Here is a 16,107-nt window from a genome sequence, read left to right on the forward strand (position 1 = left end):
ATTCTGAATGTATTTGTACTGTGGGGGAATTGTTGGTGATGAGCAAAATTTCTGGAAACTTGAGCAAAAACAAGAGTTCTGACAAATGTCTTCAGGAACTAGGAAGTACAAATCTTGGCAATACTTAGTTTACATTTTCAAACTTTGACAATATTTGGAAAACTCATAATTAGAAACAGTGGAAATGAAAGTTTTAAAAAGTGAGTAACATGAGAATTTGCAAAAGGAGAAATTTCTTGCCAGAAACACATTAGCCTAAATCATTTGGTGAGTTATCAAACTCTAATAACATATATCTCAGACATTTGGGAGCAGGAATCCCTTGTTTCAGACCATCAGGGATCTCATTCAGGGAATTTTTCCTTTTAGAGATTTAATGTCTAGAGAGAATAAATACTTTTCTGAAAATGCTTATATCCACAGAGACACAGAACTGGTCAACCAGGAGCTAGATGCTGAGCAAAACATTGTGTTTCTTCCTAGGAGAAAAATTCTCTGGGAAGATGATGACTCAGAGATGACTGCTAGAGGGGAAATCTGGCCCAGGTGCTTGTCTAAGCTGTTAGTTTCTACCATGGTCTAGTTTAATCTAACAAAGAGGAAACCTGAAGTCCTAAGGAAAAGTTTCTTCTGTGAAGCTGGATACTAACTAGAGCTCCAGCACTATAGTCATTGGAACCCAAGGTCAGAGTTTTGCAGATATATAAAGGAATTTAAAATCTGCACCAATAGTGAGAAAGTAGAAAATTAAGTGGCCATTCAATTACCTATAAACCCATTACCATTGTGTTTCAGGCAGAAAGCTTCTCCTAGAAATATCTGGCCAGTATATTTTTATAATCAGATCAGTTATAAAGAAAATTATGGTTTTTTTTGTAATTTACTGGAGTCCAATTCAAATGTGTAACTTTGCTTTTTTTTAGAAACCTTGGATTTGAGAATATTTCAAAAGAATACTACTTTAGTCTAATGTTATCCAAACTGGGTTTTGCAGAACTCATTTTTCAAGAGTTACAACATGAAAAGAAGTGTTTCATGCTCAGAGAAGTTAGAGAAACCCCAAGACAAACAATATTAAACAGAATTCTTGTTTGCAGGAATTTTCAGAGTATTTATTAGGCTCATATAGATTTTTTGACTTCCAAGAAATGGTTACAGAATGTGGCATTATTTCAATTTATTAGTATATGGGACTCTTTCTTGGAAGAATGTTTATTAATATTTTAAGTAAATATTTTTCCATGGATCAAAGTATGGAAACACCTGAGAGAGTATATCCTCTCTTCTTCCAATGAAATAATTATTTTAACTAAATCTTTTCATGGATGGGTTAACTTTAATCCCATTTTATAAGCTATTTTTAGATAATTTTGACAGAAAACAGCAGTTAAATTACAAAGCCCTTTTAACTGCTCAATGTTTCTTTCCCTCTCTCCTCTCTCTCCCCCCCTCTCTTTTTTGTTGTAGTTGGACAATTAGTTAAGTACTTGCTTCATATGATATTGCAAAATTATGAGAAAGTATTTCCTATTCAGTTTTGGAGACTATCTCTCTATTTTAACTTTGTTCTTTTCTTTTTTTTAAATTTGAAAGACCCATTTCTTTTGCACACAATCTGAAATTTTGCTAGAGTTTACAGCAGATCCTGATTTGTGTTCTTACACATGAATTTGGTAATTGCCATAAGTGGGCAATTAATTTTTACAAGATCTATGATAATCATCAGGAAAGTCAAATTAAAGATGACTCAAAGAGCAATTCTTCAATCTTTATGTCATTTTTCCACCCTTTATTAACAGAGAAATGGGCTTAACCATGCTGCTATCCGATTGTCAAAATAATTTCTGGACCTGTCACTTTTTGGGGGGGATTTAATTTTGTTGAAATTGCTCAAAATTTTAAATATTAAAACAAATTCCAGCTTTTTGAAAGTCAAACCCCCAATCTGATACACCAAGAAAAAGCTTATATACCAGCTTATATGCTGTCCAAAAGGAAGCTCATTTTCAGGTCCCTCTCAAAATGCATAAAGTGTAGAGATTTCCTCTCTGTTCTATGCTGATTAAATATATCACATTTCATGAATACACACTATATTTAATGCTTACTCAGATCATATGAATATATGGTTTGAAAATCCATTTACTCAACATTTAGTCAAATGGAATTATATTTTCTCTGAACCAAGTCACTGGTGGCAATGGCATAATGCCATTAAAAAAACTATAATATTTTAACTTTGAGTAACAATTATTAGTGCAAATTGAATTGGGCAACATCCTTGAGTTAGAGGGGTAAAAGTGTCAGCACAATTTAACATATTCATAGGGGCATTATCTTAGTTTTTCCTCATTAGAGGAAAAATGGTAAGTGCTTTTTAATCTACCTTGTTTCTCCTCACTTTAAAAACAAGACAGATTTCTCTTGGTCTACAAATGATAATTTTCAAAATAAAATCCTATTTTCTGCTTAGTCAGGATGTAGGGAGAAACACTGAAGTTGCCTGTTCAACGTAATACTTGGTCTGTAGCATTTGACTAGAGTCTTATTCGATAGACAGTATAAGAGTGGCTAGATGCTTCCTTTGACTGACAATCCAGCCTTCAGACAGCTATCATGTTTTAGGCAGATTCTTAGTCACATTAACATCATGTTACACATGGATCACCCTGGTTTGTGTTGGCATCTGAGAAGAACTTCTTATCCAGAGAGCTTGTGAACATCTGAATTTTGGATCCAAGCTATGAGATAAATATTACCCCGTGAGTATACTATATAACAATTATATTCTTTTTCATTTTCTGTTAACCCATGTGTAGCAACTGATGGGAGTAAAATCAAGTTGTCATTAAGTGGATCATTTTCATTCTTACCACCTACCTTGTGTTTTTCAGGTACAACTAGTAGCCTATCACCTTCAGGAGAAACCAAGGGCTTTGTTACAGTAAACTGGTCCAGGGTGATATCACAAGTATAAAAATATTCCATTCTGTATCAAAACTAGGCACATGCCTTTATTTAAAGTAACAGGAGTTAACAGAGTTGAACAGTTTTGCCTTGGGTCTTGTTTCTTGACATCCTACATGAGACAAGCACATCTTTCAATGTATCTCCGCCCACAACTCTGGGGATCTAGTTTCAGGGTTATCTGTATGTAAAGGAAGGTGAAATCACACTTGGACTTATAGTGGTGAGTAACTAAAAGCACAACCTCTCATTCATATTGCTTTAAAACATATACAGCATATATGTTTCAAAAAATGGAAGAGTAAAGAATATATTGATTTCTTTGTGGTGTTGAACCGACAATATGGTATGATGCAAGGATTTAATAAATGATAATCATAGATACAAATTTTTCTGTAGAGTATATTTTAGACAAATGTGTCTTTTTAATATGTAAATCCTACATTGTAGGTTGCTCCTTTTAATTTTTTCTTTTGTTTCTGCTGTGGTAGAAAATATTGAATAACCATCCATGAGCATGAGCCAAAGGTTCAGGTTCATTACTGAGATCCCCAGAATGCCAATATTTGCAAAGCAAACAATTAGTATCCCACTGTGTGAAGGGCTTTGACACATGCCTGCCTGCCTCTTGGTGGAGAGTCTCCATAAGAAGTCCTCCTGTTTCCATGGACCCTGCCTTGTCACAGGGGCAGCTACACTAAGCTGCCTTTTAACCTAGTAATTTACTGTGCCAGGTTGTCCTACTGGTTACTGACAATGACTCAGAAACAATAGTGTGAGTGGTAGGCTTTCAAATCATTTTCATGTTGAACCTCCTGGTTCCAGCTACCTCCCCTTCCACAACAGCACCATTGTTTTTACGTGGCACATACTCAAGGTCAATGCTGTTTTTGTGCTTGCCTTTCCCTCGGCTCCATACAAAAAGGAGGAGAAAACAAAATAAAACCACTCCCAGGAATGTGAAACAGCCCATAGCTGTAGATACCAGTATTGTTTTAAGGTCCAGGGAAAAAGTATTGGCATTGGTGCCATTGGAAATGGTGTCATTGGAGTCGGTCATGTACATAGGGGTCCTGTTCGCATAAAGGAAGCGGTCTGAAGTGAATCCTTTCACCGTCAAGGAGGCTGTGAAGGTGTCATTCCCAGCAGCATTGCTAGCAATGCAAACATACATTCCACTGTCTTGATCCTGGGCAAAGCGGATTTCCAAGGTGCCATCACCCAACACGGTGGCTCTTCCATTGGACTTGGTTGTGATAAAACGCCTTCGAGGTGTCACCCAGGTGATCACAGGCTGAGGGTCTCCGTCAGCATTACATTCTAGCTGGACTGTCTGCCCTTCTTCCACCAGCAGATGCTGTAACTTTTTTTCACGAATTTTGGGTTTTTTGCAGGTGAAATAGAAAGAAAGGGCAGTGCTGTGGAAATCCTTGAAGGACCGCTCACGAATGGTGTCTGGGCCAGCACACATGGGCTGCTGGCCACCAAACTGCAGTGTGGGATGCCGCTGCAGGATCCAGAGGAGACGGCAGTCACAGGCCAGTGGGTTGTTATTAATGCTCAGGACCTCCAAAGCCCTAGGGGAGGAGAACACATTCTCTTCCAAAGTTTCCAGTAGGTTCTGAGACACATTGAGCACGCGAAGGAAGCGGAGCCCTTGGAAGGAGTGAGGCTCAATGGTACGGAGCTGGGCCCCCACTATATGAAGCTCCTGAAGGCGGATCAGATCAGAGAACATCCCTGCTTCAATAGTGCTGATGGGATTGTAGGATAGGTTAAGGTGGGTCAGATATACCAGGTGTTTGAAGGCAAGGAAGGGTACTGTGGACAGGTTGGTATTGGTGATCGAGAGAGATGTGAGGTTGAGACCATAGAGGCTATTGGCAGGCATCAAATCCAGTAAAGGCCAATAGTCAATCTCTAGGTGTTTCAGGTGGAACAATCTTTTAAAGGCATACACAGGCATACTGTTGATATTGAGATGCTTCAGATGCAGGCTGATGAGGCTGCGAAGATGGGAGAGGGCTTCTGTTGGTACTGCTGTTAGGTTGCATTTCTCCAGGGTGAGCTGCTCCAAGCTAAGCAGCCCACTGAAGGCCCTGTGTGATATATAAACCAAATCATTGTCCCCCACTTCGAGAGACTTCAGGTTATGTAGATCTTGGAACATGTAGTCCAGTAAAATGACAATCTTATTCTCACTAATGTCAAGCTTGGTGAGGTTGGAAAGCCCCGTGAATACCCCCAAAGGGACCAACTTTAAGCGATTGCCTTTTAGGCGGAGGGAACGCAGGTTAAAGAGATTGTTAAACGCTCCTGGCTCCACATTTGCGATGATGTTGTCACTCAAGTCTATCTCTTCTAGTAGAGGGTAGGATATGAATTCTTCAGGGTTGATGCTTTTCAGTCTGTTCTTGCTGAGGTCCAGGATTTTGGTCTCAATGGGAATGCCCTCTGGGATGGCAATCAGTTTCCTTCTGTGGCAGCTAACAGATTTGTTCTGGGCTGAACACTCGCAGCGAGCAGGGCAGCCAATGGTGGACCCCATGAAGATTAACACCACAGTCAGACCCAGGAATGGCTGCCAACATGATATGGCCGTGTGAAGCATGACTCCACCTCTTAGTCTATTCCTTGGTCAAGGGCCTGCAGGAGAAGGGGCAAGTGAGAGAAGAAAAAGCATTGAGTCAGGACATGGAATGGTAAAGGGACATCGATCAGGCAGACATATAATAGACAGAACCCTTGATTTGGCATCACACAGATCTGAACTTAACTCTGAGAGAATCAAGTATTAGCAACGTGGTCTTGGGTAAGTTACTTCACCTCCTTGCACTCTGGTTTTCTTGGCTATAAAATGGAAATAATGAGAATAATAGAACCTCCCTAGAGTTACCACAATTACAGTATTTGACAATTATAAAAAACTAATACAGTGTATAGCACAGACTGTACTATGTGAGGCAAATATGTGAGGCAAAGCAACACATATTTTACAAAAACCTCTAAGTTGAACTCGGATAAAACAGAGGTCAGTGACTAAGAGAAAAGTGATTCAGTTTGAATCAGTGGCTGCATGTCTAATGTTTGGAACATGATCCTATTTTAGAAACAAAGCTAATAGAAGCTCCATTCCACATCTGGCCCTGAGGTTCAAAGTACAAAACAAAGTTTACATGCAGTGTAAGAGCTTGGGACTTTTTTCCTACATATATATATATATATATATATATATATATATATATATATATATATACTAAAAGAACTTTCAATTAGGAGGTATACCTTTCAGAATTCAGCAACTCTGATTTATGAAAGGATTTTCTATTTTGAGATAAACAAAAGGATCCTCAAACTCTGTATTTGTGTTTGCATAGAGATGGGAGCAGAATCAAGGCATCAGAATAGTGTGATGATAAAAATTCTTTCTTAAGTTTTGAGGTTAAATATTGAAGAGAGGGAAAACTAATAATTTAAGAAAAATATTTTAAAATAACAAATGAGCCACCGTCCTTTCATATTCAAATTGAAACCCTGTGAACCTGTTAACTGAAATCAAATAGGTATCAGGTGAGATCAGAAATGAGCATGTTCTAAATGTAGATACTTAAGCAGACCTGAACATACTGCTCAGCTGAATGGCAAGAGGTGTGTTGTTGAGCTGTGCTTCTCAACCTGAGATGCCCAGGGGTGCACTTCATCCACAAACACCATATCTTATGCAAGGAAAGTTCAAGATAGTATTTTTAGATAAAAAGTATCAATGTTTAGATAAAACACTGATAAACTTCGATGTTTACTCCTGAATTGTAAAAGGACAATTAGTAAGAGTATAATTCTCCAGTCACAGTTTTTACATGTCTCTATTCCTTTCTAGAGTTGTATCTACCTACATCAGAATAAATCATCTGCAAAGAATGAAATAAAACTAGGATCAACCTTAATGGTGAATAACTAGAAAAATGCTTTCCAAACTGTAGAAGCAAAGCAAAGACACAGGAAGTGCTAGCAAAATCAATTATACAGCAACATAAGAGTTATAATTAATGTCTGTCTTGAAAGCTAACAGAAAATCAACTGAAAAATTCTAACACAAAGGAGAATAAATATAATTTTATATATAAAACACAGAAAATATTATTGAAAAATGATTTCAATCACAGCATCTTTGAAAATATAATCAAATTCTTTAGAATAAACTTAGTAAGAAATACACAGAACTCACTGAACAAAACTTTCTAAAAAGGAGATATAATACATATTTTAATAGAAAAACTTTATATTACATAGATGATTCTCCTCAATAAATACATATATTACAAAGATTATCTTTGGACACAAAAAATTCTAAAGTTCAGTCAGAAGACTATATGCATGAGAATAATTAGAAACAAGAATAGTAGTTAAAATAGACTTACCCTACAAGATATTTAAACATAAGTTGTAAAACTGCAAATAATAAAGCAATTTGATACTGACACAAAAATATACAGTTATTGAAACAGAAGCATAAGGAATTATATCTAAATATATTTGAAAAGTCAGTATACATGAAAGGCTGCATTTTAATTCAGTGAGAAAAGTATAGATTATTGTCTGTACTTGGCTAGATACTTAGCAGGAAAAGTTACACATAAACTTTACTAAAATAAATTTCAACAGAATGAATTCTAGGTAAATTAGGATGTTAAAATGCAAGAAAAAATAATGTACTAAAAGAAATTTAAATAATTTTATTATAGAGTTGAAAAGCATTTTCTATGACTAAAGCTAGAAATCATGAAAGAAAATAACCATCTGTTTAATTTTAGGCACTTAAAAATAATAGTATAACAAGAATTAAACAATGCACACACAAAGGCAATTGCTAAATTGTAGAATATATTTTAAACTCTTAATAGATGAGAGATTAAAAATAGTACTAAACAAACAGCTCTTATTAACCAATAAGAAAAAGAGGTGAATGTAATAAAAACTAAAAACAATTAATAAATATATGAAAAGATCACCAACTTCACTAGTGAACAAAGAAATGCAAATAACATCATTTTTGCCTGTCAGATTGACAATGTTCAATAATTATTTTTATCCAGAATTAACAAGAAGGAACTGATAGAAGGAATATAAACTAGTAATGACTTTCCAGAGGTTAAATACAGCAATGAGGAGGCTAATTAATATATTAAATTTAAATATATTGACATTTAATGTGGACATTCCTTTGAATCTCTTTTTTCTTTGCTAATTGAAAATATTTACTATAATAACTTTGTTGAGGTATGATTGACATATAAAAAGCTATACGTATTTAATGTATATACCTGACATTGGAGATAAGTATTCGATATTGTATTTGGAGATACACATTTATGCTATATTATATCCACCACCTCTAACCTTTTTCCATATTTGTTTTTGGAAGCACAGACAAGTTAAAGAGCTCCTCTAGACAGCAGATGGCTAGTTCTTGCTTTTGAATCATCTGATGATTTTTGCAATCGATGCCTTTGTTAGATTGATTTGTCCATTTAAACTAAAGTTGTGTTCAGGCTTGCCATTTTGTTATTTGTTGTCTATTTGTGGCTTGATTTTTTCTGTTCCTTTCTTTCTTCTTTCATTGTTTTAATCAATTAGTTTTTAGTATTATACTTCAATTTCTCTTGTAATTTTCCTATGTACTCATTTATATTATTTTTATTTGTTGTTCTAGGGATTATGCTTTACAGCTTTGGTTTATAACAATCTACTTAGAGTTACCAAATTGCTTTAGGTAAAATATATAGTAACCTTGTAACAGTGTATTTCTATATATCCCTTCCCCCCAATTTTCGGTGGAGTGAGGTGTGTGTTCTAGGAAAAGTGAATAGTCTGTGCAAACACAAGGAAATGATGGAGAACGTGCTGTGATGGGGGAACTAAAGTGTTCTGGAATGGCTGGAGACGAAACCGGAGAGAATAGAGGCTGAAGAGATAATTGGGGGAATGAATTACAAACTGTGATAAGCTGTTTTCACTTTATCCTGAGGGCAGTGACCAGCCATTAAAGTGTTTTATGAAAAATAGCGTATGATCAGATTTACATTTCAAGAAGATTAATCTGAATGCAGCATGAAAAATCAACTTTCAGGAGGGAAAACCTTGAATTGGGAAATGCAGAAAGCTGTTACATTAAATCAAGCCAGAATAAAAGTGGTACCTGATCAGGGTCATAGGAGTGGGCTTGGATAAATGGGAAGTTTCAAGAGAGATTTTGAAACAGAATAGAAATGCTTTAGTTAAAGATTGACTGTGAGGAGAGGAACAAGAAAAGATGATTGTTAGCCTTTTGTCAAGTGTATTGGGCCTGGTCATTCCCTGAGATGGCAAGCTTAAGAGCAATAACACAATAAGGAACTCCTGGTTCCCTCAAATATGTCCACACTGGGCCAAGACACGTGGGTTCCCTGGGCAGATTAATGATTTTATACTTTTAAAAATAATATTTGTCAAATACTTTTTAGTATTTCTTGGATAAGACAAGAAAAATATTTTTTCTATTACAATTATATGACTGTTCAACATAAAAGTTGTATTACATACTTTGTCCCTTTTAGTTTATTTGAAATTGCTGGTGAAGAATGAGTTAATTTTAAAAAAAATTCACAGAGGAGTACAGTCTGTTTTCAATTGTTGTTCTATTAGCTGTCCCAATTTCCCCCTGTTTTTCTCCCCTGCCCTGCCAACCCCCCATTCCCACAGTCAATTCTGGCCCCCTTGTCCACGTCATGGGTTGTTCATGCTCATTATTTGAAGAGGACAGTCTTTTCTGGCAGTATTGTTCAATATATACATTACTATTAGATAAGGAGATAATTGACATCCTATTTCTGGTCTATTTCACTCACGATTTAGGGAAAAGTTGTTTTATTGCTTAACCCCTTAATTTGGCCACGAGTGTGTCTAACATGGAAATGACAATATCTAATTCAATCACGTCAGCAACTTAACCAGGCAGGAGCACAACTTAGGCAGATAGTATTAGCATTTTTTTTCCATGGGAAATGGTTATTTTGGTTCCAAAGTGAAAGACAATTACAAAGAAGGATAGATAAGTACTTAGCAAGTAGGCAGCAAACTCCTTCAGTCTAGAATATTGTAACAGTGATTGAAAATTTTAAAAAATTAATATACTAATCAAGTAGTAATTCTAGAATAAGTTATACTAACAGACTCATAGAGAAGATTCATCTATTAAAAGTTTCCGCACGAGTAATTTGTAGATATCAGCAGTCACAGTTCCTGTCTGATCAAGGAACGATCCTGACTACAAGAACTAGACAGATGTCAGCAATTCACATCAGAACCTGCAGAAATGCTGCCTGCACACCCTGCTCCTGAATGTCAGCAGTAAAACTGGAGAGAGAGCAGTGGATCTACATGACGACGCATGCAGGAGATCACAATGAGAGCACCCGAGTGCAGAGTTGAGAAACTGCACGTCACCAGAATTTCCTCAGCTGTGATCCCTTGCCACAGTTCCCATATATAGCCTAGCAAGGATGTCTGAGATGCAAAGATGGCTTTGAAGGTATGGACCTGCCATATTCTCAGGTGGTGGACTCCTGAATAACCCCCTTTCCTTTTCAACCAGTACCTGCTCCATGAGTTTGGATTTCATGTGGTGGGTAGCCAGACTTACAGTTCATTTCCCCAGTTTCAGTACCTCTCCCATGCTAGTACTGTCTCAGTTGAGCAGATGGAGATAATTTTGGGTCATTGCTCATCATAGTTTTTTGAAGTAGTTTGAAAACTATTTAAGAAGGTTGTGCATTATTATTCTCATCTCAAATATTTTTGTTTTAGTCTAGAAGGGCAAACTTCTGGCTCCATTTAGCTTTCACTGTCAGTAAAGGTTATACAATCAAAGCCTTATCATAATGTCCAACTGTGTCCAAGGTTTGACAAGAAGAACTTCATTTTAAGAATAAAGCAGGAAATTATAATCTTCAGGGATATGACTAGGGATCTCCATTGATTCTGGTCGAAGGAACACTCAGGCATAATGATTGGTATGGGAAGTTTGGTATTGTCATACTTATACTTTTTGTGTTCTGGGTACTTATTTATAGTTCATTCTATTAGTGAAAGAAAACAAACAAAAACTTCAGAAATCAGACTTAAAGAAGCAATGTGGAAGAATATAAATAGCAAAAATTTGGACTCCATAATATCTGGCTTAAATTCTGAGTTTAACAGTTGTTAGCTGTGGGACATGGGTAGGCCGATAACATTTATGGTTCTCATCATCTCCTGTTAGCCTGTGAAAACAAAGCAGAAAGGATCACAGGTGGCACATATCAGATGTGTAGCACATAAATAATAGCTGCCATTACTATAATTTTTATGAGATAATTGAGGCAATATCCAGCAAGCCAGAAGGCATGGATTTCCTCTGGGGACAGATTAGGAGGATGCTGGAGAAGGAGTTCCTCAAACAGCTGATACAGTAATAAAGAGAAATCAATTGGTAGACTGGAGGAGGAAAAATGAGGGATTTCAGACAACCACCATTTTTATAAAACACAAGTAAAAAAGGGAAAGAGATGATGGTTGTATGTTGTTTAAGAAAAAAGTTTAGAAGAGAAATAGCTGTTTTGATGGATGATAAGGTAATGATAAACTGCTTAGCCTGGAAATTCTAAGATTAATTTAGTTCTCTGGCAACTGAACAAGGGCGCAGAACAATAAATGGATAGTACAGAAATCTCTTTAAACCGTCACACTAGCTGATGACAGGATTTTTTTCCAGTAAAGTTATTTCTCAACTGGAGAGAGGTGGGTGATGAGGGCGATGAGGTGGGAAAAAATGGTTTAATGAATAAAGGGGTCTAAAATACACCTGAGGTTCTAACTTCCAGGTGTCTAATACTGTAAATTCAGAAGTACTGGTCTATGCCTAAATTAGATAATGAAGAGTTGGGAAACTTATATAAAACATTTGAAAACTAAGAGAAATCACTTTTAGTGTGAGCAAGTGTTGAGTTGCTAGGTTTACCTAAGTTCTTTGAAGGACCCAAGCGAATCTGAGATTGAACCCCCAAAATTCCCTACTTGGCAGGAAATATTGGATTGGAACTATTTTTATAAAGAATAAAATTTATCTTTCTATATGATTATCCTTCAAAGCATTATATTTTTACCTTTTTCTTTCTACTTATTTTTAGTAAGGAGGAAATGAAAACTTTCGATATTAAAGCTCGACTTGAAGAACATTCAAGGTGGAAATAGCCAACGTGAAAGCCAGATTTAGAAAACCCAATAAGTTTTACATTATAAGAAAATTATTTTTAAAGCAAAAATTACAAATGTAATGATAAAATTACTTGGTGGCTCATGCAGGTAGGTAAACAGTTACCCACCACTGTAGATACCTCTCAATTAACCCTGTGCAAATTAGCATTTCTGTAAACAACTGAAAATAGCATTCTGATTTCTAATTTTTTGGATAGGTACCAATAAACGCTTGCACTTATCATTTGGTTAGAATCGTATATTCTATCTGTTAGAATCTGTTAGATTCTATCTGTATCAAAATGAGCTCTTTGTATGATTTAATGCAGTAAAACTGATATAAAATAGTCACACAACTAATAAATTGAACAAGCAGGACTCATGGAAGTAGTCAAATAATGTCTTAATTTTTTTCCTCTATTGTCCCTCTGTAATTCATTGAGGCAAGGTGAAGAGATCAGAAGAGTTCTTATTTCATGGGAACTGTCATGGATAACTTAGTGCTCTATGGGTTGGAAGATTTTAAAGATGATTCCTTATATGGGGCAATTTCTGGGGCTCTTTGGGACCCATGATCAAGAGATAGCTTATTGGCAGTTTCCTTCATTTGGATGAGTAAACCTCTGTTCTGGTTTGTTCAGTAGTCATTCTGCAGTCCCTAGAAATATTCACTTCCAGCTAGTATTTGCTGAGGCTCCATTACCCTCCAAGATGGCATTATTGAAAGGACCTAAGATAAATCTCATTCTGGCTCTTTCACACATGTTGCCCTCATTTGGCTTGGGGAACATCACTTGCCCAGGAAACCCTTCTCAGTGCAGAATAGTCCTATTATAGCAACAACTTCCTTGACCGTGAAAGAGGCTATCTAACCTAACATTTGTTCCACTATAGTGGAAGATTCCACAAGTCTTGTTGTAGCACTTATCTCTTGACTTCAGAAGAAGGGGAAAGCACCCTTATTACTCGTTGAGTCATTTTTCTAAGGTTAGCCCTAGTAAGTAATGGAGCCAATATTTCTATGCAGAATTTTATAACTTCAAAAGTAGAGCCCTAACCTTTACCCTGTACTTCTTCCATCTTTTGGTATACATTATGATAAATGCATCTCATCTAACAGAGCAAATATAACTATTAAAAAAGTTTTGTAGTAATGCTTCCTTTTAAAAAGAGAAGAATTTTAAATTTCCTCATATTCCCTCTTGGCTATTCTTTGGCATCTTTTTTCATGGTTCCAAATCATTGGACTGTATCTATTTCAAAATACAAGTTCTTCCGGTTGTCGGGGGATGAGTAAACAATTAGCAAAGCTTATCCTAAGTCATTCGTGAATAGATTATTAATGTTTTCTAAAATTGGAGAGCCCTCTGTTCTTGTGTTTACTTTTATCTCTTTGAAATGCAAATTATTTGCTCTTCTACAGTTTTGGGTCTCTTCAGCCTACAAAGAAATACTTGGCCATATAGTATGCCTATTTTACTTAAAACTTTTAAAGACAAAGGTGGTTTTTGTCTAGCTTTGAGATGTCTGTTTGAAATTATTATTAATTAAAAGGTGGTTGGCTTAAGATGCAGATGCCCTCATAAATGTGATACTCCATGCTCCAAACCTGGAAGGCAGTATAAGCTAATGGCTGAGAGCATAGCTATGCAATTATAAAAATATGTTTGAATCTTAACCCTCTCTTACTCTCAGTTTTCTTATTTCTGATATGAGAATGATAGTAACTATCTTACAGGGTTATTCTGGGAATGAAATGTAACAGTGTATATAAAGTCAGAGCTCTATAGATGCTGGTTATTATTCTTATTTAGAGAAAAGAGAATATTGCTAATGATTTCTCTTAGACATAAAATCTCTCAGTTGAAGGACATACTAAAAACCTTTCCTGGTGTAGCCACCTCCTAGACCAGGGGTGTGAAGCTCATTTTCACTGGGGGCCACATCAGCCTTGCAGTTGCCTTCAAAGAGCTGAAATAATTTTAGGGCAGTATAAATGTAACTACTACTTAACTGTTAAGGAGTTGAAATTACATTTGGCCCTTTGAAGCAACAGTGAAGTTGATGTGGCCCCCAGCGACAATGAGTTTGACACCCCTGTCCTAGGCAATTTGTAGGCACTGGATTATTCTAGCTGGATAGTTATTAAGGCCTGTTAAGTATCTCATAGTACAAATGAGAAGACAAACACAGCCAAGCACAAAACAATTTCTGTTGATAACTTACTCAAATATTTCTGAAGATAGAGTTAGAAAAAATTATAAAATATGTCTCTCACATTGGTGTGAAGAAAAAAAAACAAACAAGAACATCATTTTCCCCTCTGTGCTAACCATTCAGTCCCAAGATCCAATCAGGCCAATCTTTTTTTAAAATATATTTTATTGATTATGTTATTATAGTTATTCCATTTCCCCACCTTCATTCCCCTTGACCCTGCATACCCTCTCCCTCCCACATTCCCCGTCTTTAGTTCATGTCCATGTGTCTTAAGTTCTTTAGCTTCTACATTTCCCATACTATTCTTGCCTTCACCCCTATCTATTTTCTACCTACTATCTATGCTATTCTCTGTACCTTCTCCCCCCTTCTCCTCCTCCCACTCCTCTGTTGCTAACCCTCCATGTGATCTCCATTTCTGTGGTTCTGTTCCTGTTCTAGTTGTTTCCTTAGTTTGTTTTTATTTTAGGTATTGTTGTTAGTAATTTTGAATTTGCTGTCATTTTAGTATACATGTTTTTTATCTTCTTTTTCTTAGATAAATCCTTTTAACATTTCATAAAATAAGGGCTTGGTGATAATGAACTCCTTCAACTTGACCTTATCTGAGAAGCACTTTATCTGTCCTTCCATTCTAAATGAAAGTTTTGCTGGATAGAGAAATCTTGGATGTAGGTCTTTGGATTTCATGACTTGGAATACTTCTTTCCAGCCCCTTCTTGCCTGTAAGGTCTCTTTTGAGAAATCAGCTGACAGTCTGATGGGAACTCCTTTGTAGGTTACTGTCTCCTTATCTCTTGCTGCTTCTAGAATTCTCTCCATTTTAATCTTGGCTAATGTAATTATGATGTGTCTTGGTGTGTTTCTCCTTAGGTCCAATTTCTTTGGGACTCTCTAAGCTTCCTGGACTTCCTGGAAGTCTATTTCCTTTGCCAGATTGGGGAAGTTCTCCTTTATTATTTGTTCAAATAAGTTTTCCACTTGTTGCTGTTCTTCTTTCCCTTCTGGTACCCCTATAATTCATATGATGGAACATTTAAAGATGTCCTGGAGGTTCCTAAGCCTCTCCTCATTTTTTTGAATTCTTATTTCTTCATTCTGTTCTGGTTGAATGTTTCTTTCTTCCTTCTGGTCCACCCAATTGATTTTAGTCCCAATTTCCCTCCCATCACTATTGGTTCTCTGTGCATTTCCCATCATTTCACTTAATTTAGCCTTCATCTAATTTGTGACTAAAATCAACCAGTTTTGTGAGCATCCTGATCACTAGTGTTTTGAACTGTGCATCTGATAGGTTGGCTATCTCTTTGTTGCTTAGAAGTATTGGCTCTGGGGCTTTGAGCTATTTTTCTGCTTGAGCCATAATATTTTGGTCTGTTTGCACCTATTAAGTATGAGGGGTGGAGCCTTAGGTGTTCACTGGGCAGGACAACCCAAGTTGCTGGGTTGTGGATTTGTATATGGGGCAGGGTCTGAGAATAAAAAAAATGTCACTTTGCTCTGCTCTCTGTTGCACCTCAGTCCCTTCTGCTGCTTTCCCCAAGCAAACCGGACCTTTCTGGTGCTGATTCCTGTGTGGGTGGGCTTGCGTGCATTCTATGACCCTGCGGGTTCCTCCAATGAATTTTCCTGTGAGGGTGAGAGTCTCTC

At 36.5% G+C, this 16,107-nt stretch overlaps 1 protein-coding gene across 1 annotated transcript in view; it reads right to left on the reverse strand.

Moving 5' to 3' along the window:
- Positions 1-3,328: 3,328 nt before the first annotated feature.
- Positions 3,329-16,107, reverse strand: part of LINGO2 (leucine rich repeat and Ig domain containing 2) — a 532,972-nt gene continuing 520,193 nt past the window's right edge. Inside the window, exon 5 of the mRNA XM_037133994.2 lies at positions 3,329-5,613. Coding sequence (XP_036989889.1) covers positions 3,758-5,578 — 1,821 coding nt within the window. The 5' untranslated portion in view covers positions 5,579-5,613 and the 3' untranslated portion in view covers positions 3,329-3,757. The remainder of the gene's footprint in view (positions 5,614-16,107) is intronic.

The sequence above is a fragment of the Artibeus jamaicensis genome, unplaced genomic scaffold (genome assembly GCF_021234435.1).
Source record: "Artibeus jamaicensis isolate MK-2021 breed Jamaican fruit bat unplaced genomic scaffold, CSHL_Jam_final scaffold_1964, whole genome shotgun sequence".
Lineage (NCBI taxonomy): Eukaryota > Metazoa > Chordata > Mammalia > Chiroptera > Phyllostomidae > Artibeus > Artibeus jamaicensis.